The 24,170-nt window shown below is 43.5% G+C and overlaps 1 protein-coding gene across 1 annotated transcript in view; it reads left to right on the forward strand.

Moving 5' to 3' along the window:
• Positions 1–24,170, forward strand: part of SLC15A5 (solute carrier family 15 member 5) — a 50,076-nt gene that overhangs the window by 17,948 nt on the left and 7,958 nt on the right. Inside the window, exons 5-7 of the mRNA XM_066633792.1 lie at positions 1,116–1,302; positions 10,778–10,960; positions 11,647–11,778. Coding sequence (XP_066489889.1) covers positions 1,116–1,302; positions 10,778–10,960; positions 11,647–11,778 — 502 coding nt within the window. The remainder of the gene's footprint in view (positions 1–1,115; positions 1,303–10,777; positions 10,961–11,646; positions 11,779–24,170) is intronic.

Consider the following 24,170-nt stretch of genomic DNA (forward strand, 5'->3'; position numbering starts at 1 on the left):
CAGGTTGGAAATTGGAATGAAATGGGTCTAAAGAATCTCCTTGCCCAAAAAGGGAAGATTAGGAGCCAATCAATGTTGTGTATGGAGGACTCTAGGGAGGGTTTCCTGAGTAGTGGCCTCATCAACACTTCTTTCAATCTAGCAGCCATTCTACCCACTTGTAAGGAAGCATTAATGACCACCTCCATCTCCCAAACCATCCCACCTCTGGCAGCTTTAATTAGCCATGATGGGCATGGGTCAAGACTACTGGTAAATTCATTCATACTTCCTAGGAGTTTGTTCACATTCTCAAGAGTCTACAGGCTGAAAAGTATCCAAAACAATAGAACAAGTGGGTGTCTGACATCTCGCTGCCATAATCCAGCGTCCAAGAAGGAACAGAGACAAGCAACTTTCATTCAGTATGTTGTGAAGATTAGTCATAGGGGGCTCCTTCCAAGGACTCCTCCCTAGTTTCCTTAACTAGGAACACAGTAACAAAGATCTGGTCACTCTGAATAGTTCCACCAATCTACAGTGGAACTACAGTGGAATCTGGCAGAAAACAATGTACACTTCACCACTATACTGCCACTGAATAGATCCTAAAACAGTCGCTAGTCCATGTTTGGTTGAATTTGTTGCAAGTCTTTGTTAAGTAATATTTAAGTGTTATATTGTAGGCAGTGAGACAGCTGTACAAGTATTCGGAGAGGTTGATTTTCATGCTTCCAATGCAAAAGCTGGAAGGGGCACCATCAGGGTTGAATTGACCAGTGCTGTGCTCACTTTGGGCATCATGTGCCTACTTCATCATGTGCGTTGATCATTTTTTTCCAGTATATGTCAGGTTTGCATCTGTTGGATACAAATGTGGTAAAAATCTGATACATACTGACAAAGGTGTCTCGGGGCTAAACATCAAGCAGGAGTGGTACAATAGCTTGACTGTATGGCCAACATCTGAACAAAGATTGCTGCCCTTGATCTGTATTGATACTTACTTAACTCTCTGAGTTCTGCAATTCTAGCCCAAAATAAAGCATGTGCCTTTTCGAAAAAGAACATTTGCCCTAGAAACTGAAGCACATAAAGTCAACACATAGAATAATGTGTTTCCCCTTGCAATGCAGATACCTTCAGGATTCTATCTCCAGACCATGAATTCAAATTTGAATCTGAATGGGTTTTTCTTGCCAATTGCATCCATGAATGTGATAAGCATCCTGCCATTCTTGATTCTGGCTCCCATTTTAGACTGTTTCAACACTTGTCTCTTTAATGCCAAAAGGAATGGATGGTCCCCTACAGTCTACATCGGTGAGTATCATTTCTTTTTAGGACCATGCTGGTTTCTGCAGATGAGAGCAATTGCTTTTGATTCAGTTGGCACTCAGTAGCATTTGTAAATTAAATAATTGTTTGAGGTTATGCAGAGGAGCTTTTAACTAAAATATTTAGGCATAATTGGATGTGGCTTCCCAGATATTTACATACCTCTTACTATGAGGTAAGGAGAAGAACCTTCATTTTTAACTAACCTTAGTGCCCTTAGTGTACGTTTTAGGCTTTAGAAAACATCACAATTACCGTAGATACTCACTGTATAGTATGTGAAATTTTTGCCAAGTAATCAAGCTCTAATTCTCACTTCGCCTTATCTCCAGGTCAATCAGAGGCAGAGCCTTTCAACTCTGAACAGTTTCCTTTCTCAAGCAGGCAGGCACCAGGGCAGAGATCATTTCTAGGGGGAAGGGGCAAGGGGGAAATTCCAGCCAGAGTTAACCTTTTAACCTCCTTCCTTCTGCTGCAGCCTGGTTCCCTTTTGCAAATGCTTGCAAAGCAGTTCTGTTTTTTGAAACACCAGGATGGGACCCTCCTTTCCAGGCTACAATTCAGTGCACCATTACTTCAGAATAGCACCCATGGAAAGCAGTGGGTCTACTTCTAAGTAAAAAGGGCTGCAAATATATGCAGCTGCATCTCTCTGCTGTGAATTGAATTGCACACTCCCAGTTTTGTGTTATGGGTTGTATGTTGTACGTAGAGCTTCTGGCTTAACACACCAGACACCTTAAAGGTGGATTTGATTCATGGTTCAAACATTTTCACTGGCATATCCCTTGGCAGCCCATTTCCATAAATTGTACCCTTCCTATTAGCAAAATGTTTGTAATTAGTAAGACAAGCCCTCATCTCCTCCATATGAAAGCCCAGACTTCATGTATTTATCACAGTGTTCCTCTTTTTATCTGTTTGAGGAACAGAAGACTCTGCCTTTGCACTGTTTTGCACCAGAAGTGTGCTGAGAAATTCTGGGTGATTGATCACTTTCCATATTATGTTTCAGCTTTTTTACTGTGCTGGTTTTCAATCACTGGTTCATACATGAATTGATGATCAAAAACTAGCTATTGGTGGGGCTTTCACAGCCATCTAGCTTACCTCCCTTCCAGGCTATGCATTCTGGAGCACGGCCTGCCTTTATCTGCCATTATTCCATTCTTTTTCAAGTACCCCTAAAGGTCCTGTTGAGTGTCCCTGGGAGTACATGAATACCAGGTTGGGAACCACTGGTATGTTTTTTACCATGCACTTACTCTGATAGTGTTTACAAAAAGGTGGTGAAGACCAGAATTTAAAAAGAATAAAAATGTATCTTATGATCTTTTACTGTGTTTTTAATAAATTAGAGATTACAGTTCTTATGTAACAATTAGTGGTAGGTTATTTTTCAGGCCTCTGGTAAAATCAGACAAAACTATAGTCAGACACCCCCCTAAGTTTAACCCCCGACTTATCCAAGGGTCATAGAAAATTCCATGATTGTTGGCTCAAAACTTGCCCTTGACTTATCTGTGGGGTCAACTTATAGACGAGTATCTACGGTAGTTTGCTTATTGCATTTATAATTTGCCCTTTCCTCTAGGGCAGTGGTTCTCACACTTTTAGCACCAGGACCCACTTTTTAGAATGAGAATCTGTCAGGACTAACTGGAAGTGATGTCATGACTGGAAGTGACATCATCATGCAGGAAAACTTTTAACAATCCTAGGCTGCAATCCTACCCACACTTACCCAGGAGTAAGTCCCATTGACTATCATTGTTAAAGGCATAGCCATTGTAACCTGGTATAAGTACTGTCACATTTCTGTCACATTTGTCACATTTCTGTCACATTTCCCCAAATGAAGTTACATACCATGGGAGCATCAAGTCTAATATATTAAAAATAAAATATTGAAAGGAATGGACACGCAACCCACCTAGTGGGTCCTGACCCACAGTTTGAGAAACACTGCTCTAAGGCGCTCAGAGATGCCTTTCAGCTTCATAACAGACTTGTGAGGTTGAATGAAAGCAACATGGAAGACATTATCCAGGAACTTTCTAGATGAACAGAGATCTGAACCATTCCTACATCACATGCTATACTATACAGGTTATTACAGATAGCCTTGGGTTAGTAGGCATAAATAACATTGAAAGTGAATTTGAAAAGACATTAGCCCTGATGTCTCCTTCATGTAGATCTAATTCAAAAGATCTGATTGGGATATTGAGATATTGTAGCACAATGCCTAGGAAGTCTCCGGTTCAAAGAGACAGCTTGGGTTCTTCACCCAGGTGGACACAAGCAAGTTACCATCTCCCAGCCTCAGATCCCCATTGGCAAAGTAATAATATTGACCAATTTTACAGGATTGTTGTGAGGCTTGTGGCAAGAATGTACAGGGTGACCCCCAAAAAACAGAACCCATAAAAATGTTATTAAATCCTACAAAGGTCCAGTAAATTTCAAGAAACTTAATGGACTCAAACTTCAATCTGTGTACAATTATTCCCCAAAGTTTCAGTTATCTTGGTCGCTTTGCATAAAAGTCATGTTCTTTCCAAAATATGCTCCAAATGGGCTCCGTGGCGTTGGAGGCAAACTTGCATACGTCGTGCAAAATTGTCAACTACTCAAACACATTCCTCTTTGGGGATCTGCCTGATTTTTGCTGTGATTGCTGCTTTCAATACACCAATTGTTTGAGGGTTGTTCTGGTACACATTATCCTTGAGATACCCCCACAGATAAAAATCTGGGGGGTTCAAGTCCGGTGAGTGCGGTGCCCACTCAACGTCACACTTCCTACTGATCAGTCTCTCCTAAAATTGCTCTCTCAGCCAGGCTAGGGAGTCATTTGATGTGTGTGGGGTGGCCCCGTCTTGCTGGAACCACTGTTCATCTCGATCTATCCCTCTGCGTCGTCCCAGTGATGCCCAAAACTTCCTCAGCACTGCCACATAGCGCTCCGTATTCACCGTTTGAGGTCTCTTATTTTCGTCTTCATACCAATATGGACCGATAATGCCATTTTTAGAAATTGCTACCCATGCTGTGCACTTTGTTGAGTGTAACGGCCTCTGTAACACATCCTCCAGTGCAGCTGTACCCCAATAAACATTGTTTTTGCTATTAACATGTCCTGACAGCAGAAAGTGCGCTTCGTCAGAGAACTAAACATGATCCAAGAAGTCTGGATTGTCTTCGATTGTGTCACAAAACCATTCACACATGGTTATGTGTTTTTCCATGTCCGCCTCCGTAAGTTTTTGCTTTATTTGGATCTGGTAAGGATACAAATGAAGATCTGATTTTAGAACACACCTCAAAGACTCTCAAGAGATTCCCAGCTCTTGACTGCGTTGTCGAAGTGATTTCCTTGGGCTCCGCCCCACTGAGTCCCGTACAGCATCAATGTTCCTTTCTGTTCTAGCACTCACCCTCCGACCAGAATAAGTAGACCTTTAGAATTAAGATTTTGCACAGTCCCATACTCTCTGAACTTCTGAACCCAGTCAAAAATTCTGCTTTTTGATGGAGCATGACGACACTGAAACTTTCTCCGAAAATTGGCTTGCACTACAGTGTATGATTTGTTGGCGAAATAGGCCTCCACGCAAAATGTCTTTTCCTTGGTTGACCAAGACATATTGGGGAAGATTATTGTGCCAATATTTCATGCACAAAGTTGACTTGTATACCCTGAAAGAAAAAAGAAGAAAAATTAAAATTAACAGTTTTATTCAAAGATTTGTGGGTTCTGTTTTTTGGGGGGTCACCCTGTATGTGAAGTGCTTTGATTGCTACTTAAAAAACAGTACTGTGTAGACTGGCCAACACTAGGATGAGAATCCCTTTCTCATTTCTGTTTTAGGTGGTTCCTCATTCTGGAAGCATGTTCTGTTTAGAAATCCTTTTCCATTTGCATGAACTTAACAATTGGAATGTGTTTCCAATTTAAACTATCTCCTATCCTGTAGTGCAATTTAAAAAACACACACGATTAAAAATCAACATTTCCTGTCCTAGTATTTAATTCAGTACCCCATAGCATGTGGCACAGCCAGTGCCAAAAGACAGGAAGTATTAATCTGCCTAGAATTAGCCTAATTAACTTTGTTGTGAAGCTTTGTGCAAAGTCGTGTGTGTGAAACAGCAGGTGGCAATTACTCAGGATTTAAAATAAAATTGCATCTCTATTGAGCTGTTGGAAAGAACATTCAGATAGGAGTGCTGGCAGTTCTTCTGGTTACATTGTCAAGTCATGAAGTCTGGAGAGCAAGACACTCAAAAAGTTCACAAGGTTAAATGTTTCACTTGGTGTCACTTTGTGGGTATTTGCATGACTTGTTCCTTGATGGCTTTTCCACTGGTGCAGTGGATTCAGTAGCCTGCATCACCAAACTAATGTAGAATCTGGGTCCCTTGATTGCTACTGTAGTTTTAGTGCCAGTTCTGGACGTTGAGACAGTGTTATCAATTTTGATATTGCACCAACAGGGAGGAACAGGCCTCAGGAGAAGGGGGCAAGGGGAGCAAAATCCCTGGGACCCGGGCTTCCCTGAGGCCCAGGCCATAACAAAACAAAACAGTACAAAACAAACTTATAACAAAATAAATGTGAGTACCTCAATCTCAGCATATTCAGGGCTATGCTTCCACCAAAACTTTAGTCCACTTTTGATGCACTTCTATTACCCCAATGCATTCTGAAGACTGCAGAGAGGAGGGCAGTGGTTGGTCTGTGGAACTCCTTGCCACAGGATGTGGTGATGGCATCTGGCCTGGATGCCTTTAAAAGGGGATTGGACAAGTTTCTGGAGGAAAAATCCATTATGGGTTACAAGCCATGATGTGAATGTGCAACCTCCTGATTTTAGAAATGGGCTATGTCAGAATGCCAGGTGCAAGGGAGGGCACCAGGATGCAGGACTCTTGTTATCTGGTGTGCTCCCTGGGGCATTTGGTGGGGCACGATGAGATACAGGAAGCTGGACTAGATGGGTCTATGGCCTGATCCAGTGGGGCTGTTCTTATGTTCTCATGACAGTTGGGCATCTTGCCCTGGTCCCAATGCCGGGTCTTAGGGACACTCGGAGAAATCACCAAACTGCTAGTGTGCAGTCTCCTGGCCTTTGCATCTGTGGCCCAGCTCCACAGACTGCTGTTGAGGCAAATTGGATGCACATTCCAATTGTTAAGTTCATGCAAATGGGAAAAGATTTCTAAACAGAACATGCTTCCAGAATGAGGAACCACCTAAGACTGCAATGAGAAAGGGATTCTCATCCTAGCACTGGCCAGTCTACACAGTACTGTTTTAAGTAGCAATCAAAGCACTTTACATACATTCTCTCCATAAGCCTCACAACATTCTTGTAAAATTGGTCAATATTATTATTTCTCGATTGCCAATGAGGATCTGAGGCTGAGAGATGGTGAGGCAACAGGAATGGCAGACTGCGTGGCACACTAATGTCCTTGGGCTCCTCCAGCATATTGCACAGATAGGATTGAGCCCCCAGGATTGAGCCCCCAGTTATGCTACAAGAGAAAGACCTGAATAGTTGAACTAGTTTGAAGCCAGTATAAACGTGAATGGTAAATCTTCATATTTAACATGGCTGAGCTGAAAGATTTACATTTACCTGATTTCTTTTCAGTATTGTAGAAAATTGCTCTCTTCCTGCCTCGCCCTTGTTGGGTCACTTACTCAGCAGTCTTCTCGAACTGTTTAACTGTATTTTGTCACTGAGTTCCTCCTATTGTTACTTGACGTCACTATGAAATGCCAGTGTTAAGTGCATCATGACACTTGTTCCAGTCTATGTGAAGAAGAAGAAGAAGAAGAAGAAGAACTTTATTTTTACCCCGCCTTTCTCCCCAAAGGGACTCAAAGCGGCTTACAACAGATTTAAAAACATATTTAAAACAAATAAAAACATATTAACACATCATAAAAACAGCAGTCAGATAAAAAATAGGTAAAAAGAGCATAGAGCAGCAGCAAATTATAAAAGAATCAGGCCTGTAAAAAATATTAAAAGATGTTAAAAAAGATGTTAAAAAGGCCGAGAACTCAGAAGGCTTGTTTAAACAGAAGGGTCTTCAGGCCTTGCCGAAAGGTCTCAAGAGAGGGAGCCATTGTTAAGTCAAGGGGAAGGGAGTTCCATAGCATTGGTGCCACTACTGAGAAGGCCCTATTTCTTGCCGCCACCCCACATACCTTCCTAGACGGTGGCACTTGTAAAAAGGCCTTCTCTGATGACCTAAGAGGATGAGCCGGATTGTATGGGAGTAGGCGATCTCTAAGATACCCTGGCCCAGAGCAGTATAGGGCTTTAAAGGTCAAAACCAGCACCTTGAATTGGGCCCGGAAACAAATGGGCAGCCAATGCAGCCGCTGGAGAAGCGGACTGACAGAGTCGAACCACTTACCTCCAGTAACCACACGGGCCGCCGCATTCTGCACTAGTTGCAGTTTCCGAACTGTCTTCAAGGGCAGCCCCACATAGAGTGCGTTACAGTAATCTAACCTCAATGTCACCAAGGCATGTATCACCGTGGCCAGGTCTGCACGATCCAAGTACGGCCGCAGCTGGCGCACCAGCCGAAGCTGAGCAAAGCCCCCCCTAGCCACAACCACAACCTGGGAATCCAGGAGCAGCTGCGAGTCCAGGTGGACCCCCAAGCTGCGGACCTGCTCCTTCAGGGGGAGTGCAACCCCATTCAGCGCAAGCCAATAGTCCAGCACCTGCATCGAGGATTTCCGAACCAGGAGAGCCTCTGTCTAATCCGGATTTAATTTCAGCTTGTTAGCTCCCATCCAGATCCTCACTGCCTCCAGACAGCATTCCAGGCCCTCAACCGCTACCCTGGAGTCTGGAGAAAAGGAGAGATAGAGCTGGGTGTCATCGGCATATTGATGGCACCCCACTCCAAAGCGCCAGATGACCTCTCCCAGCGGTTTCATGTAGATGTTAAATAGCATGGGGGACAGAATTGAGCCCTGTGGCACCCCGCACCTCAAGGGCCAGGGTGTCGAACAGGCATCCCGCAGCACCACCATCTGGGAACGACCCTCCAAGTAGGAGCGGAACCACCGCAAAACAGTGCCTCCAACTCCCAACTCAGCCAATCGGCCCAGAAGGATACCATGGTCGATGGTATCAAAAGCCGCTGAGAGGTCCAGCAGGACCAACAGGGACGCACTCCCCCTGTCCAGTCCCCAGCATAGGTCATCCACCAAGGCGACCTAGGCGGTTTCCGTCCCAAAGCCCAGCCTGAAGCCAGATTGAAAAGGATCCAGATAATCCACTTCATCCAAGACCCTCTGGAGTTGGGATGCCACCACCCGCTCAATTACCTTGCCCAGAAACGGGATGTTGGAGACTAGATAGTTATCTAACACAGTGGAATCCAGGGAGGGCTTCTTCAGGAGGGGGCGAACCACTGCCCATTTCAAAGCGAGTGGTAACATCCCCTCCATCAAGGAAGATTTGACCACCCTCCCTGTCCACTCAGCCAGTCCACCCCGGGCAGCTCTTATCAGCCAAGCTGGGCAAGGGTCAAGCAGGCAGGCAGATGGCCTCACACTCCAAAGGAGTCTGTCCACATCCTCAGGCTGTACAAGCTGAAAAGAATCCCACAACACAGGACAAGCAGTTGCCAAGGGGACATCGTCAGACATTGTCAATGTGGCATCCAAGCTGTGACGAATACGATCGATTTTATCTGCAAAATGTTGCACAAACACATCACAGCGGCTGACCGTGTATTCCTCCTGGTCTACTGGGGGGTCCTGATGGAGGAGGCCCTGCACCACATGGAACAGCTCTGCCGGATGGTTGTCAGCAGACACAATGGTAGCAGAGGAGAACGATCTCTTCGCTGCTACCACCGCCACGGAATAGGCTCTGTAATGAGCTCTACTCCATGTCTGATCGGATTGATCCCGAGTTTTCTGCCACCGTCGCTCTAGATGCCTGCCCTGCCGCTTCATCATTCGCAGCTCCTCAGTGAACCAAGGAGCCGCTCCAAGTCTGCGACGTGGCAGAGGTCGCTCCGGAGCAATCTCATCCATTGCCCTGGTCATTTCCCCATTCCAGAGGTCAACCAGGGCCTCAGATGAGACGCCAGTCTTGGCAGTGGGGAAATCCCCCAGAGCCCTCAGGAAACCTTCAGGATCCATTAGCTTCTGGGGGCGGACCATAGAAAACGGTTCCCCGCCTCTGCGGAGGTAGGAAGTTGCAACCAACCTAAACCTTACCAGGAAGTGATCTGTCCATGACAATGGAGTGATCTTGATCTCCTCTACATCCAGATCACTGCCCCCATGCCCAGCTGTAAACACCAGGTCCAGCATGTGTCCTGCAGTATGTGTTGGGGCCAAGATCTTCTGGGAGAGGCCCATGGTTGTCATGGCAGCCATGAAATCCTGAGCTGCACCTGCCGCAGGGGCCTCGGCATGCACATTGAAGTCCCCCAACACTAGTAGGCGGGGGGCCTCCAATGCCACCCCCTAGATCACCCCCGTCAGCTCAGGCAGGGAGACTGTTGGGCAGCAGGGCGGGCGGTACACCAACAGAATCCCAATCCTGTCCGGCCCTCTTAACACAATATGCAGGCACTCAAACCCAGCAAACTGCTGAACATGGCACCTGGTAAGGGAGATGGACTCACGATAGACCATTGCAACTCCCCCTCCCCCTCCCTGCAATCTTGGCTGCTGCAACACCTGGAAACCTGGAGGACAAAGTTCAGAGGGACTAACTCCTCCCGCCATGTCCAACCAGGTCTCTGTAATACATACCAGGTCGGCTTTCTCATCCAGGATTAAATCCCGGATGATGCAGGTTTTGTTATTCACCGACCTGGCATTCAAAAGCAGCAGCTTCAGATCCAGGGACTCACCGCCAAGACCACCAGGCATCCGAGAATTGGGGGATTCGAATAATCTGTTCTGAGGCTCACTGACATAAAGATGTCAATCGTGTGTGCTATATGACATTGCCCCGTTAGAATTCCATATCTGTCCTGCCTGTGTTGACCCATTTGATTCCCTTTGTGGAAGGAAGCTAGTACATTGATTGTGGCAGTAAAACAGAGTTCTACATGCAATCCTATGCATGCTTACTCAGAAGTTCCACTGATTTCAGTGAGATTTACTTCCAGTTCGGTGTAGATAGGATTGCGGCCTCAAGGATTTGTATAATCAGCAAAACATGATTGAAAGGTGGTAAGTGGTAGAAAATGCTGAAACTTCTTGAAAAAGGGACAGAGATTTGGTGACAAATGACCTTTTACAGGCCCAAAACGAAACATTGGAAAAGTTCAGTTAAGTTCTAATGTTTTGCAAGGGTATAAACAGGGTGTTCATTTTCCACCAGCATATCAGAAAACAATTTATAATTTATAGACAATTTTATAATTGTTTTGTGCCTTTTGTACTCAGTTGTAGGCTACACATCTGCCACCCTCTCTGTGATGGTTGCTGGGTTTTTTGAGGTACACAGAAAGAAATTCCCTCTGGTGGAGCAGACTCTTTCAGGCAAAGTTCTCCTTGTCTCCTCCATGCCGTGCGTCCATCTGGCCCCACAGTACATCTTGCTCGGTGTGGCAGAAGCTCTGGTGACTCCCACCTGTAAGAAGACTGTTTGTTTCATTTTTCTCATTCTAAAATCAACCGGCTTCAGCACAGAATGACATCTGTTTGAACAGGGACAGTCAGAATACCTGTCATCAGAATCTTCTCTCCTGGCACTCGTCCACAGCTTTTCAGAGCAGGCTCATTCATCACTAGTTTTGAAAGAGCTTAATTTGTTGTCTTTGTGGCTACTGCTCACTGAACAATAATGTTCCCTGAGATCAGGAGAAATGTCTCATTTGCCATCCCATTAGGGCTTTCAATCCAGTGCATCTAGTAAGGAAGCTAAAGTCAGGGCTTCCGTGCTGCTCTGAAATAAAAGTTAAATTATTTAAATGTCAACACTTGATTCTCAGCCAAATACCCCTCCTTATGATCATTTGGTGGCAATTTAAGAATGAAGGCCTGTCTATGAGTCTTTCTCACTGAGGGCCAGCTCAAGTTACTGAAGGGCAAGGACTTAACTTGAACTGCATTCTCCTAATTGGGGACCAGACCACAAGTTACAGTAGCAAGGAGCACTCCCCCCCCCCCAAAAAAAATATCCTTGTGCTGCATTCTCCCCTCTCACTGCCCACATTGTACAATTTCCCTACCTTTGCCACGCACCAGTGGGACAGCGTGAAAATGCAGCACCAGGAACACATCTTAATAATTGTTTTGTTTTGTTTTGTTTTGCAAAGGTTCCTTAATTACATTCAGGTTTGTGCCAAGTGGAATTCGTGGGACTGCCATGCAAGTCTTGACTGTCTTCAATGGAGCTGGTTGTGTTGTGGGAGCCTTTCTTGTTCAAGCAGCTTATGTCGGCTCAAGAGGTAAAGTAATCTCTATGCATAGTGAATTTGGGGAGTGCTTCTCAGTGGGGATTTTTACCCTCTTCTGATTGGCTATTGACTTCCATTAGAAGCACATAACAAAGTATAGCTGCCAGGAGTTTATTGATCTCTTTTTCATGATTAAGAGAGGTCACTAAGTTGCAGCTGGATTCATCAAAATGTAATGAATCATTCCTATTTTGATAGGTAGAATAATTAGAGTGTGGCATTTTTCACAGGACTTCCTTCCGTTGTACTCAGAAAATGAGGTAGGGATCTTCATATCTTGCTAGGAGACCTGAGTGATTTTTATAACAAGGATATCTTTTTGCCAAAGAATTGTTTAAAAAGATGTGCTCTAGGGATGGGCAAAACCCAGAAAAGACATTTCCTCAGCATTTATTGTAGCAATCAAAGCCATCATGAAGGTGTGTTCAGCATGAAGAGGTATTTTAATTTTACCCACTGAGTCTTAAATATTTTGGATTAAATTCTGTTTCTCCTACTTATGAGTCTCTGGCTCAGTACATGTCAGTTGCGTTGATGCAACAAGAGATGTGAATGTTGAGAAGCTAGACTGAAAAAAGAGTCTTAATGGCTGCTCTGGAGTAGAAGAAAAGGGAGCTACCATCTGGGTATTGGTTGTACCCGGGTGGTAGATAACTTCATCTAGCTGTGTTACTCAAACTTATTAGCACAGGGACCAGTGGCGTAGCTGGACGGGCGGGCGGAGCACTCAGCTTGGCAGGGAGGTGGGTGAGTGGCCCCTCCCTTCAGAGCCATTCCTGGGGGGGGGACAAAATGGAACCATGCAGCTTCGTTCCCCCCCCCCTGCCGGGAATGGCTCCGAAGGGAGGGCCGCTAACCCACCTCCCTGGCAGGCTGAGTGCTCCACCCCCTCCAGCTACACCACCAACAGGACCGACTTTTTAGAATTGAAATCTGTTGGCTCCGACTGGCAGTGATGTCATTAACCTGGAATTAATGTCATGGAAGTGGAATCACCAAGCAGGAAAATTTTTCAACAGCCTCATTTGACAAAATCAAAACAAATTAAGTAAGTAAAAGTATGCAATAAGTATATGTTTAAAAATGTATTTAAAATAAAGAATGACTCTCCGAACCCTTCCAAGCAGTTGCTTGGAATTATTCCCCAAACATCCCAAAGGCTACAATCCTATCCACATATACTCGGGAGTAAGCCCCATTGACTAATATTGTTAAAAGCATATACGTAGTAGTCTGTTAAAAGTACGGATCTGTAACATTTCTCCATATGCAGTCACATATTATGGGAGCATCAGTTCTAATAGATTAAAAATATGCTTTGAAATGAATAGGGTTACCCACCTGTAACAGGCTCACAACACACCTAGTGGGTCCCGACCCACAATCTGAGAAATGCTGATCTAGCTGCTACTTGCTGATAATGTATTGTGAGCTTGTGCTTGCCCATTTCACTGCCATTAGACAGCATCATATTATTTTTAACTAGAACTGTCTTAAGCTGTGGTTAGTAGCACCTCACTACCTCTCAGCTTTGATCTCTCTTTGCAAGTGAATTGCATTGTAAGTGTATTGCAAGTGTATTGCAAGTGATCTCTCTTTGCAAGTGAATTGCATTGTAAGTTTATTGCAAGTGTATTGTATAGTTGTTTTCTAGCACCTTGAGTGTAGATGCACCTGGTTTGCAGATTTAAAAGAGCCTAGTCATTCTCGGGCATGCATTTTTGTCATAAAACGCATGGGTGAAAGTTGTGCATTTTGAAATTCTAGTATTACCCCTCTGATATTTATATTTAAACATTTCTGGTGTGGCGCCAGAGTGGATTTCTGGCTTTCAAAGTAAAATGTTAGGAATTCCTGAGCATATCTATTTTTCATATGTGAAATATTGGAGAATGTGATGCTTTTACAAATGTCAAGGAGTGCTTGGAGCAAGGGATCTGCAAACTTCTGTTTCTGTGTGTCATAAAATAAATGTACATGTGAAGCAATCCCAAGAATTATCAAGTTTGCCTCTTAAATTGCCCTTCTGAGCTGATTTTTCTGACCTAGAACTGCATACTGATCACCATCACATTATTAGAAGAGTTGTATTTTGTAATAGGACACTTCTGGGAGGAAGGAGTATCACAGCAGAGATTTGTATGATGTGGCTTCTTGGTCTCTTTCTGTACTGCATTTCCATGTGCGTAGGACCTCATGAATGTGGTTCCCCATGAGGAAAGCATTCAGGTGGCCACAGGAGTGTGGCTGGGGTGAGACCAGTGGGTGAACTGCTTCACCTGGACCACTGCTTTGCTACATTGAAAACTTTTGGATAAAATGGACCTTTGTGGCATGACAGCCTCAGTTTAAAGAATGAGTTTGTTTTAAGAATAGGAACAATTGTAGTTAAAACAAAATTTATGACAGCTGGTTTTTCCTGCCAAAGTGCAGTGGGGAGATGTTCTAGAGAGGCACCCCCAGTCCCTCTCCTTCACCTCCTAGTTTGCTCTCCCTTTTTCCTTTTCAAACCTAGTATGTAGCAGGAAAATGAATGAGAAGTCCCTTGGCGCATTGGTGGGAAGTGCTCTCATGAGAGTGGCCAGGCTCCCTAACCCCAAAGCAACAGTAGTAGGCAGACAGCTGGCCATTCCCATAGTCTTTGCACAAAGCAACTGCTTCAGTTTACTCAGTGGGCAGGTTGACCTTGGAAGTCATGGATTTCCCATCCATGTATCTGAAGCCCCACCACACCTAGCAAGAGAGACTGCCTATGGCCCTGGGTAACTGTCCTACCTACTGGTTCTGCCAACTGCTTTTTGGACATAAAACTCCATAATGTGATGGATGAGTCCTATCCAGAAAATAGGATACTTCTGAAGTTTCAACTTTAGCTTTAAAAAGTCATTCCTGGCCCTTGTACTAGTGGAGATAAGCAAAGTGCTAAGGCAGCAGTTTTCAAACTCTCAGAGAGTTTGAAAACTGCTGTAAGTCCTTGCGGGGCCAGGAAGCGGGGGGCAGGGGGCGGCAGCAGCATGATCTCCAGGATCATGCCGCTCGGGGGGCTGCAAGGGCTTGGGTGCACTTACCAGAGCTTCCTGCAGGGTGTGGGAACACCTGCACCTCCCACCTGCAGGGGTGTGGGGAGCCCTGCATGAGTGTCTGCTGGGCTCCCCGATGCTTCAAAAGTGAAAGTGGAGCAATCATGCTCCACTTCCAGTTTAGCAGAAGTGGAGCTTTATCGCTCCAATTTCACTTCTGCTAAGTGCAGCCAAACCCCTGCAGTCCCTTGAGCAGTGCAAGCCTGGGGATCGTGCCGCTGCCTCCTCCCTGCCTCCTGGCTGCCCTCGCCCCTAAAGGGGCAGAGACGGGGCCCACAGGCTGGGGCATCATGACACCCCAGTTTGAAAAACCCTATGCTGACAGGGGTTCTAAGGGCCTGGCAAGAGTATATCCAATTACTCACCAAAAAGTAAACATGCTCCTGCCTTCTGGCCAGTGAATGCCAGGGCTCTAGGACAATTTACCAGCAGTATTACTTTAGTTTTAGGAGTTATAAAATTAATGTTTATTAAATAATGTCAGACAGTCTAGGCAATCTGTACTTTTTACTCTGGTTCTTCTGCCTGCTAAGATCCTCTTACCCCAGAATTTCTTGCTATTGGCCTGCTTGGTCCTGTGTTTGTGTGAAGGGAGCAGAGGTGATTTCATGAATTAGACAAAGTGGATTTACCCATTTCTGCCCAGCCCACAGGTGTACACATTTGATCCCTGTTGTGCATATGCAGCATTGAGCAGAAATGGATTAAAGCCCACAGAAGCTTGTTATGTAGTATGTGACTTACGGAACAATCCAACCCCTGCCCCCCCCCACGAGCTGGTGCGAGTCCCTTGCACCAATTCCCAAGTATCACAAACATTCCATAAAGCACATTCATGGCTACTTGGGAACAGGCTAGGCGAGTAGCACCGAATCTGCGCCCGGGCAAGATAGGTTTGTGCTGGCGCAGGCAGGCTGGCATGGGGGCTGGAGAGGTGGCAAAATAGAGGCAGGAAGGGGGTTTTTGGGTGGGGAGGTGGATCGGGCCCATGGGGGTGGGACTGGCCATGGCAGCACAGGCCAGATCCTAACACCCTGCCAAGCAGTGTAACATGGGCTGCTTGGATCTGCACCTGCAAAATCATGGGCGCAGATCCGAGTAGCCACATAGTGTGGGCTGGTGCAGAACATGGAGTAAGGGGAATAAAATCCCCTTATTCTAAGATGCACCCCAGCCTGCATTTACCTTGTCCTGAATTCAGCACAGGGCATCCTTAGTGTTTAAGGAGCTACAAGATGTTCTGCTGCTTTTCTTCCCTTCTCTGTCCTCCTAGTTCTTTGGGCTAGAAGTCCTGGCATGCATGGAGCTTGTTCCCAATGAACAGAAAGAGGAAGGAATATTCTTGCTGGGCCAAGAAGGATCAGGGAAGAGTTGCTTTCAAATCGACTTTATGCCAGGCTCTTAAAATATTTGAGAATTTATGTCAAACTCCCCACAGATACCTGGTTATTCCACACTCCTTTTGACTTTTCTTCTTCCCTAAATTAATGTATCATTTTTCCTGCTGTCCTCCTTGCTAAATGTTAAGGTCAAAAATCTCCCCCAGGTGCCAAGAAGAAACAGTAACATATTCTGCCAGTTGGTATACGCTTAGGAGCATGTGTGTGAGTTGCAAATTGTACATGTTGAAGAAAGTGGTACCATTTTACTGCATTGAAAATGTGTCAAGTCATAAAATTTTTCTGTGATATCCCCCATAGGCACTTGAGAGGGCAAATAAAAAAGACATGGTTCATTTTTGTAAGTTTCTTTAAATATAAAGCAATTTAATGTTGCCGTAAAGAAGCACTTGGGCTGATTATAAAAAAACAAAAAGCTAAGCCAGGCAATTGTTCTGCAAACTACTCAAAAAATATGCTGAACAGAAGCAATTAGATTTGATTTTCATCAGCAACCAAGGGTGATTGGGGAACATGATTCTCCTTGCTACAGGGATTGAGCTAATACAGGGTTGTATGTGCTTTTCACTAAAATAAAACAAATTAAAATTCTGCATCCAGGCCATTCATACTGTACACCAAGAAAAGTGTACAAGCTGTACAAATCATACGGATAAATCAGATTTGTGGGATTTCTCTTACAGTGCAGTCCCATGCAGGTTTACTTGGAAATATGTCCAATTTTATTCCATCAGGCTTACTCTTGCGTAAGCGTGCATAGGATTGCAGCCTTATTTAACCTACGGTTCTCCACATTGTTGATTTTATACATAATTGATGCTGCTTTTGCTTATCACGGAGTGGGGATGAAGATGCTATGCCGGGCACTTCAGCTTTGCCTACAACTGCTCAAAATCTGATTAAATTACCTTGCAGTTTTAGGAATCCTGAATTTGAATCATATCTTCTGCACGAAATGAGAAGCATTTTTTCCTAAATTCTCAAGAAGATGACTGCATTCTGTGCTTCCCTAGAATTGGGAATAGTCTTTTAACAGTTTGCCCCTTGATTTCCATCAAAGCAACAGATGGTATTTCCTATTTTTTTTTTAGTAAACTTTGGATTACGACTAGGTTTACTTTACTTCAGATAATTAAAGCAACTTGCATCACATAATCCCCGCTCCTTCTTATGAAATCTCTGGAACCAATTTACCAAGTCATGTTTTCTGTGATCAGTTGATCCAAGTTCACTTTTTCTATGTGTAACCATCAGATCATGATATTGCTTTGACACACCCAGATATGACAGCTCACCACTTCTGTTCTCTGCCTACTCATGGAAACTTCAGAGAGAGTTGGTATTTGGAGACAATGTTGAAATAATTGTAGACTCCTTTGACATGTTGTGAAAGCCAGTATGGTTTGACTTTGCTGTGTTATAAACGTGTGATAAATTATTATGGAATTCAACCTCCAAAGAGCCCCAGTTGAAACTGAAGGAGCCAAAAAGGAGCAATAGCAGTAATATAGCTGTACACATAGTTCCTTTCAGGTGATTCAGTATTGATTTCCTCAGGTTTTTGTTTTTTTTAAACACCATGTTTTTACTATAAGAGGCAACTCTGTATCTTCTATATCACGATTAAGGAATGTCTTGTGCAATTCTTTTCCAGCTGTCCTTTCATCCAAAACACATCAATCCTGGAGGTATTTTAGTTTAATTACACAATGTTTACAAATCTTTATTTCATTATTTGGTTTGAAACAAGATAAGATAAAGGGGTTCTTGCTTCTGCCCACTCTTGGTACTAGATTATGAACTGAACTGCGCTCAAAAAGTTGCTCAGTTGCATCCCACATTTTGAGAGGGCAGTTTCATCAGTCTTGTTAAAACTCTTTTAGCTCTTCTTAAAATCCCAGGCTGTTTTGCTTGAGCAGGAACCTCCAAATTTAGCCTTGTTCTGAATTTGAAACTTGAAAGTATGGGAACCCTCCAGAGGAATTTCAATATCTTACTGAAATTATTTTACCTTCCTCAGATGAGGCTAAAGAGGGATCCCCAATTTTGCCTCAAATTTTGGTTTATGTGAAATTTGGTGATGTCTCTTCCCATAGTCACTCCCATATATCTTTATTATGCCTGAAAAATGTAATAAAGAGAGATGGATTCATGAGATGAACAGCTTGATCCTCATTAACTCCCTGTGCACTGCTGCAGTGGTGCTGATGTGACCATTGCTGCATCCCACTTGGGAGTTTTGGACTCCTGGGGTAGGGGAACAGTTGTTCCCTTACTCTGGAGTAATACTGCTGCCCTGATATAGCTGGTGCAAGTCCATTTGAATCCATAAAGGCAGATCATGTCCAGGAAAGGGATTAGGGTTTGGTGTACACTGCTGCCACCAAAGCCTCTGCCTTTGCAGGCTTGATCTGCCCCCGTTGCCTCCCTGTTCTGCCTACCCCTGTCCCATTCTGTTCACTCCCTACTTGCTCTTACCTGTGGCGGCAGCTGTTTTGCAACTGCCAGAAAGTGTGTTTTGCCGCCAAAATGCTTGCTCTGGCAGCAAAATGTGCTAGTAGGTTACCTAATAGATATTTGTAGCCCTGGGAGAAGGCCATGGTCATGTGTTCAATCAGTGCTGGTTGCCCATCTATTTGTACTGGATCAGTGGCATCGCTAGGGGTGTGTGGGCTACACCAGGTAACACACACACAGGGGGGTGAAACCACTACCAACCAAAATTTTTTAAATCTTGATCTTTTCAAATGATGCGATCATGTTATACATCACTTGGTGCATAATTTCATGTGGAACGCAATGAAACAAACCATGTTAAAATCTCTAGTCTGTCAAACGTGTAGCCCAAAAACCAGTGGGGGTGGGGTGGGGGTGCATCACCATGCCCACTGCCTGGGGCGTTGCCCACCCACTGCATGGGAAGAGGTCCATCACGGGTGTGACGCTTTGGTCTCCCATAGTGGATGATGTAAACCCTAGTGTCACCACTGTACTGGATACAGCAGTGAATGTGGAGGACACAATTTGCCTGCCTAATATGGCAGCATCATGAGCTTCTCTCCTGTCACTTGTAGAGCTTGAGGGTTGGGCTGTTATTTATTATCTTTAGCATTAAACATCCAGTGCAGAGACACCCTGTGAACAGGGACAAGTGATATGGGGTCTGAACATTCTATCTCAGTAGTTCTCAAACGTTTAGCACCAGGACTCACTTTTCAGAATGAGAATCTGTCAGGACCCACCAGAATTGATGTCATGACTGGAAGTGTATCATCAAGCACGAAAATTTTTAACAATCCTAGGCTGCAATCCTACCCACACTTACCCAAAAATCCCATTTACTATCATTGTTAAAAGCATTTGCAGAGTAGTCTGATAAAAGTACAAATCTATAACATATTCCCCAATGCAGTCACATACCATGGAAGCATCAAGTCTAATATATTAAAAATACAATATTGAAGTGAATATTAGTGGCTCCTGACCCACAAGCCAAATTTCAACATATTGAGCAAGCCCCAAGGAAAAGTATCAGGTGTAGAGGCCACAAAATAATCAAGAGATCATCAGGATTTTACCTGTCCTCTTTAAGAACAACTCATAAAATTACACCACAGCTGCGTTACAAGGATATCTGCAAGAGGGATCTGAAGGCCTTAGGAGTGGACCTCAACAGATGGGAAACCTTGGCTTCTGAGCGTCCCACTTGGAGGCAGGCTGTGCAGCACAGCCTCTCCCAGTTTGATGAGACACTTGGCCAACAGACTGAGGCAAAGGGACAGACTACACTTGCTCCCACACTAGATGCTGCCCCAGAACCACCATTCAGAGCACAATACCATAGTCTTTCGAGACTGAAGGTTGCCAACAACAACATGTTGTTGCCAACATGTTGCCAACCTGACTCCTAGGCTACAATTTTATGTGGAAATAGCAGAACCCAAAAGAGAGTAACCATTATTAGGGCTGCAAGTTTATTCAACTGGCTGGATTAATCAATTCCAAAAATTCATCAAGGTCACCATTCATTGTTCGTATACATGTTTACATATTTTTAATGCAAATATGTACCCATGGGTGGCAGGTGCCATTTTAGAAGAGGCCTTACTTCCATCTCACAGGAGAGAGACACTTTGCTATGAGATGCAAGTGCATTATCCAAAAACAAAACAGGAATGCTTTTCTTTCCTTCTGTACGATTATTTCTATGTGTAAAATTATGCAGATTTAATTCCTTGATAAATTAAAGCTCACACAAGTAGTGTTAAGATTTTTTTATATTTCTTTTATTTTATATATGCATGACATAATGAAGTATCAAAAAAAGAACCAGAAAATGCCTCTCTGATCATTGTTATAAAAATGAAACAAAAGTCGCTCCTGCATTAAGAAAAATTGCACTATGTATTTAGTGCTAATACAAAACACCCCAATAGCTCACATCTTGGCTCATAACAATTCCTGTCTCAAGTCCTTTGTTTTTAAAGGTTTTTAAAATGCCATGAATTTCTTTACATTTCAAGTGATGGCCTTATTCATTATAATCAGCATTTATATACTACAGGGGACCCTTGTCCTACAATAGTAATATAGCACATTTTTTGGTAGTTACAAAACCTCAGAAGTTAAAGTGTCTGCCCCAAAACTAAGCTGTTTGCCTCTCTAAAAAGGGATTTAAAGGGTACCTAATGTGCTCTTTATGGGCCATGGTTATCAGTTTACACAATGTTGTAATTATAAAACAGAAATTACAAGGCTGTATCCGTTCCTCCATATGCCACAGCCACAATGTTAAAAACGCTGTTATTGACCAAACACTTGCATTCACATCACTGATTGGCTTATCCATCACCCATGAGGTCCTGTTATCAGCAGTCCTGTGTTCATTGTAAAGTGAATAACCTACTACAGTGGTTCTTGTACTTTTAGCACCTTTAGGTGCTATTTTTAGCACTTTTAGGATCCACTTTTTAGAATGAGAATCTGTCAGGATCCACCGGAAGTGATGTCATGGCCAGAAGTGACATCATCAAGCAGGAAAATTTTTAACAATCCTAGACTGCAGTCTTACCCACACTTTCCCAGGAGTAAGTCCCATTGACTATCATTGTTAAAAGCATCTAGAGTAGCCTGTTAAAAGAACTGATCTGTAACATTTCCCCATTGCAGTCATATGCCATGGTAGCATCAAGTCTAATATACTTATTAAGAATAAAATATTTAAATGATTGGGGACCCACCTGAAATTGGCTTGTGACCCACTTAGTGGGTCCCAACCCACAGTTTGAGAAATACTGACCTGTTGTATAGTGAAGCTTCTTTTACTAAGGAACATCCATTGAAAATTGGTTTGATTGTAAAGTGAACCCATTCTAAAGTGAGAGTCCCCTGTAATTTACAGAATTCAAAGCAGTAAGCACATTACTTTATTCCAGTAATTCTTACAATACCCTGTAGGGTTGGTCAGTATTACATACACTCAAACATTTTACAGAAGAAAATTGGGACATGTTCATAAAATGCCTGTTCATAAAAAAAATTTATACTAAGGGTCACGTCATAAGCCCCTCTGGCCCCCAGTGTTACACATTGCTGAAGCTTCTTCACTGTCTGCTGTGTTCATTGACTCTTCAACAGCCCTGATATTCACTAATGTGAAAGTCAAGAAGGTGATGATTCTTTTGATTAAAATTACGTTAGGAAAAACATAGTTGACCTACAATATGTTATCAGTAGAGGTGTGATTTTTGGGGTTTTTTGTTTTTTTTTTGCAGATTTTGTTTTTTTGACATAAGAAGTGCAGAAAGTGGTGTTATGTGTTTTTATTCCAAGGATGCATTTTTATAAATTATAATCACCTTAAAAGTGTCCTAAGTAGGTGATAAAGATGGTATAGTATCTGCAGATGCAGCCAGGCATTACCTACGCATTCCCCAGTCCAGCCCATTATCTATTTTTATTTTTTCATAAATGTCCCAATTTTTGTTTTTGTTTTTCAAAAACGAGAAGTGCAGAAAGCATTGTTATGTTTTTTTTATTTCGTTATCACCAAAAACATGCTAGTTATCAGCTATTCAAAATGTATTTCAGCAACTTCTCTATGTAGGATGCTAGGCTGAAGTGCATGATGCCTGAATGTTGGTGGGCACAGCTTTGCACACTAGAGACAAGATACATCTTCGAGATTTTGCTTGGGGAGACAAGAAAGAATGGTAACGCTAGCAATTGACCCTACCAAAATTTTACCATGGCCTCCCCAAAGGGCAAAAAGGGGGCAGTGGCTTATCATGGGTAGCTACTAGAAAATTGGTACTCTTGTGTTAAATAGTGACAGTTGAAACATATTATTACCATACTGCAGGTGGGGGGGGGGGCTGAAATTGAGTCAGTGGCTTGCCTGAAACTGTTTAGTGAGGACATGCATTGCAGAAGGACTTCCAGTTAACAGTCAACAAAACCTTTATTAGGCATAAACATTTGATAGGTGGGGACTTCCAGTTCACAGTAGTTGGTCATCCTACTAAGAAAGCAATACTAAGATACGGCGCTGTGTCCCAAGTCCCTCTACTGAGACTCTGAGTGATTTTGGGATGGGAACCCAGATTGACAGCAGAGCAGAATTTTAACCAGAATATTTTAGCTTTATTTGCATCCCGTACCATCTTGTTAGTCTAGAATTGCATTTGGCTGGCAAAGTGGATAAGATAGTCACCCAGAGCCTTAAGTGGTGTTAATCATTTTTTAAATGTATCTATGAAGGATGGTGTGAATATGATAAAATAAGACTTCTTGGGAATTTTGATGAGTGCAAACAGATGACAGGTGACAGTGATATTTTCAGTACAAGCTGGAGAAACTGATTTCTTAAGGCTCTTTATACCTCCCTTGACATTTTAATGAGACACATGACAAAACCTATCCCCTATGCTACTTGCTATGGAAATAAACTTTTTTCCTAAAAGTTGCAGTGCAAATATGTACATTTTGGGTTTGGATTAGTATCTAAGAAGGAAGGAAACTGGCCTGGATGGTTTTCTTCTTCTTAGCTATGCTGTTGATGTTTTCCTTTGTGTGAAGTGGATTCTGGCTACCAGTCCTTTTTCCATTGTACAATGATGGTGACAGTGTCTGAGAATTGGAAACTTAGTGACGCTTGAGCCCACTTCGGACGTTCACTCTTTGTGGAGAGCAATGCATAAAGGGTCCTGGCTTGCACCCTGCTGAAGATGAGTGCAAGCCAGTCCCTTTGAACATTCCACGTTTGTTGACAGAACCAAATCCTGAATGGAGGAGAGTTTCTCCCTATGACTACCATGTAGGTACACTCCAGGGTTCCAGTTGTAAGTAGAAAGCCTTCCTGCATTCAGTGTTTGCATTTGCAGACAAACGTGGAATGTGGAGCAGGTGGGAGGAAGGACCAGCTCACATGCAGTGTTGGTGGAAGCAGAGCTAAACTGTGCAACCTTGAGGGTCCCCCTGCATTTGTTTTTCTTGAAAAGTAAATGTCTGAAGAGGACTTTGGTGCATATTCGTTTCACCTGTGTGCTCTCAATACCTAAATGACGCTGATATTCTGTAGTGTAGGTGGCTTTTTACATAGACCTGTCCTCTATGAATATACCTGTAAATTTGTATTAGCTATGTTGGCTGTATGGAACCTCCACATTCATGGGCAGTGCATGGTATGCTTCTAAATTCCAGCTGCTGGAGATAAGCAGGGAAAGACCATTGTTTTTATGTCTTGCTTGCCAGCTTCTTTAAGCATCTCAATTGGCCAAGGTCAGAAACAGAATTCTGAGCTAGCGGAGCCCAGGTCTGAACCCACAAATACGGATCTTTGCAGAATGTTTAAATACTGGCATCTATGCAGTCAACCATGTGCTTCATTGTAGAACCACTGGAA

Source organism: Tiliqua scincoides, chromosome 7 (assembly GCF_035046505.1).
Source record: "Tiliqua scincoides isolate rTilSci1 chromosome 7, rTilSci1.hap2, whole genome shotgun sequence".
Taxonomy (NCBI): Eukaryota; Metazoa; Chordata; class Lepidosauria; order Squamata; family Scincidae; genus Tiliqua; species Tiliqua scincoides.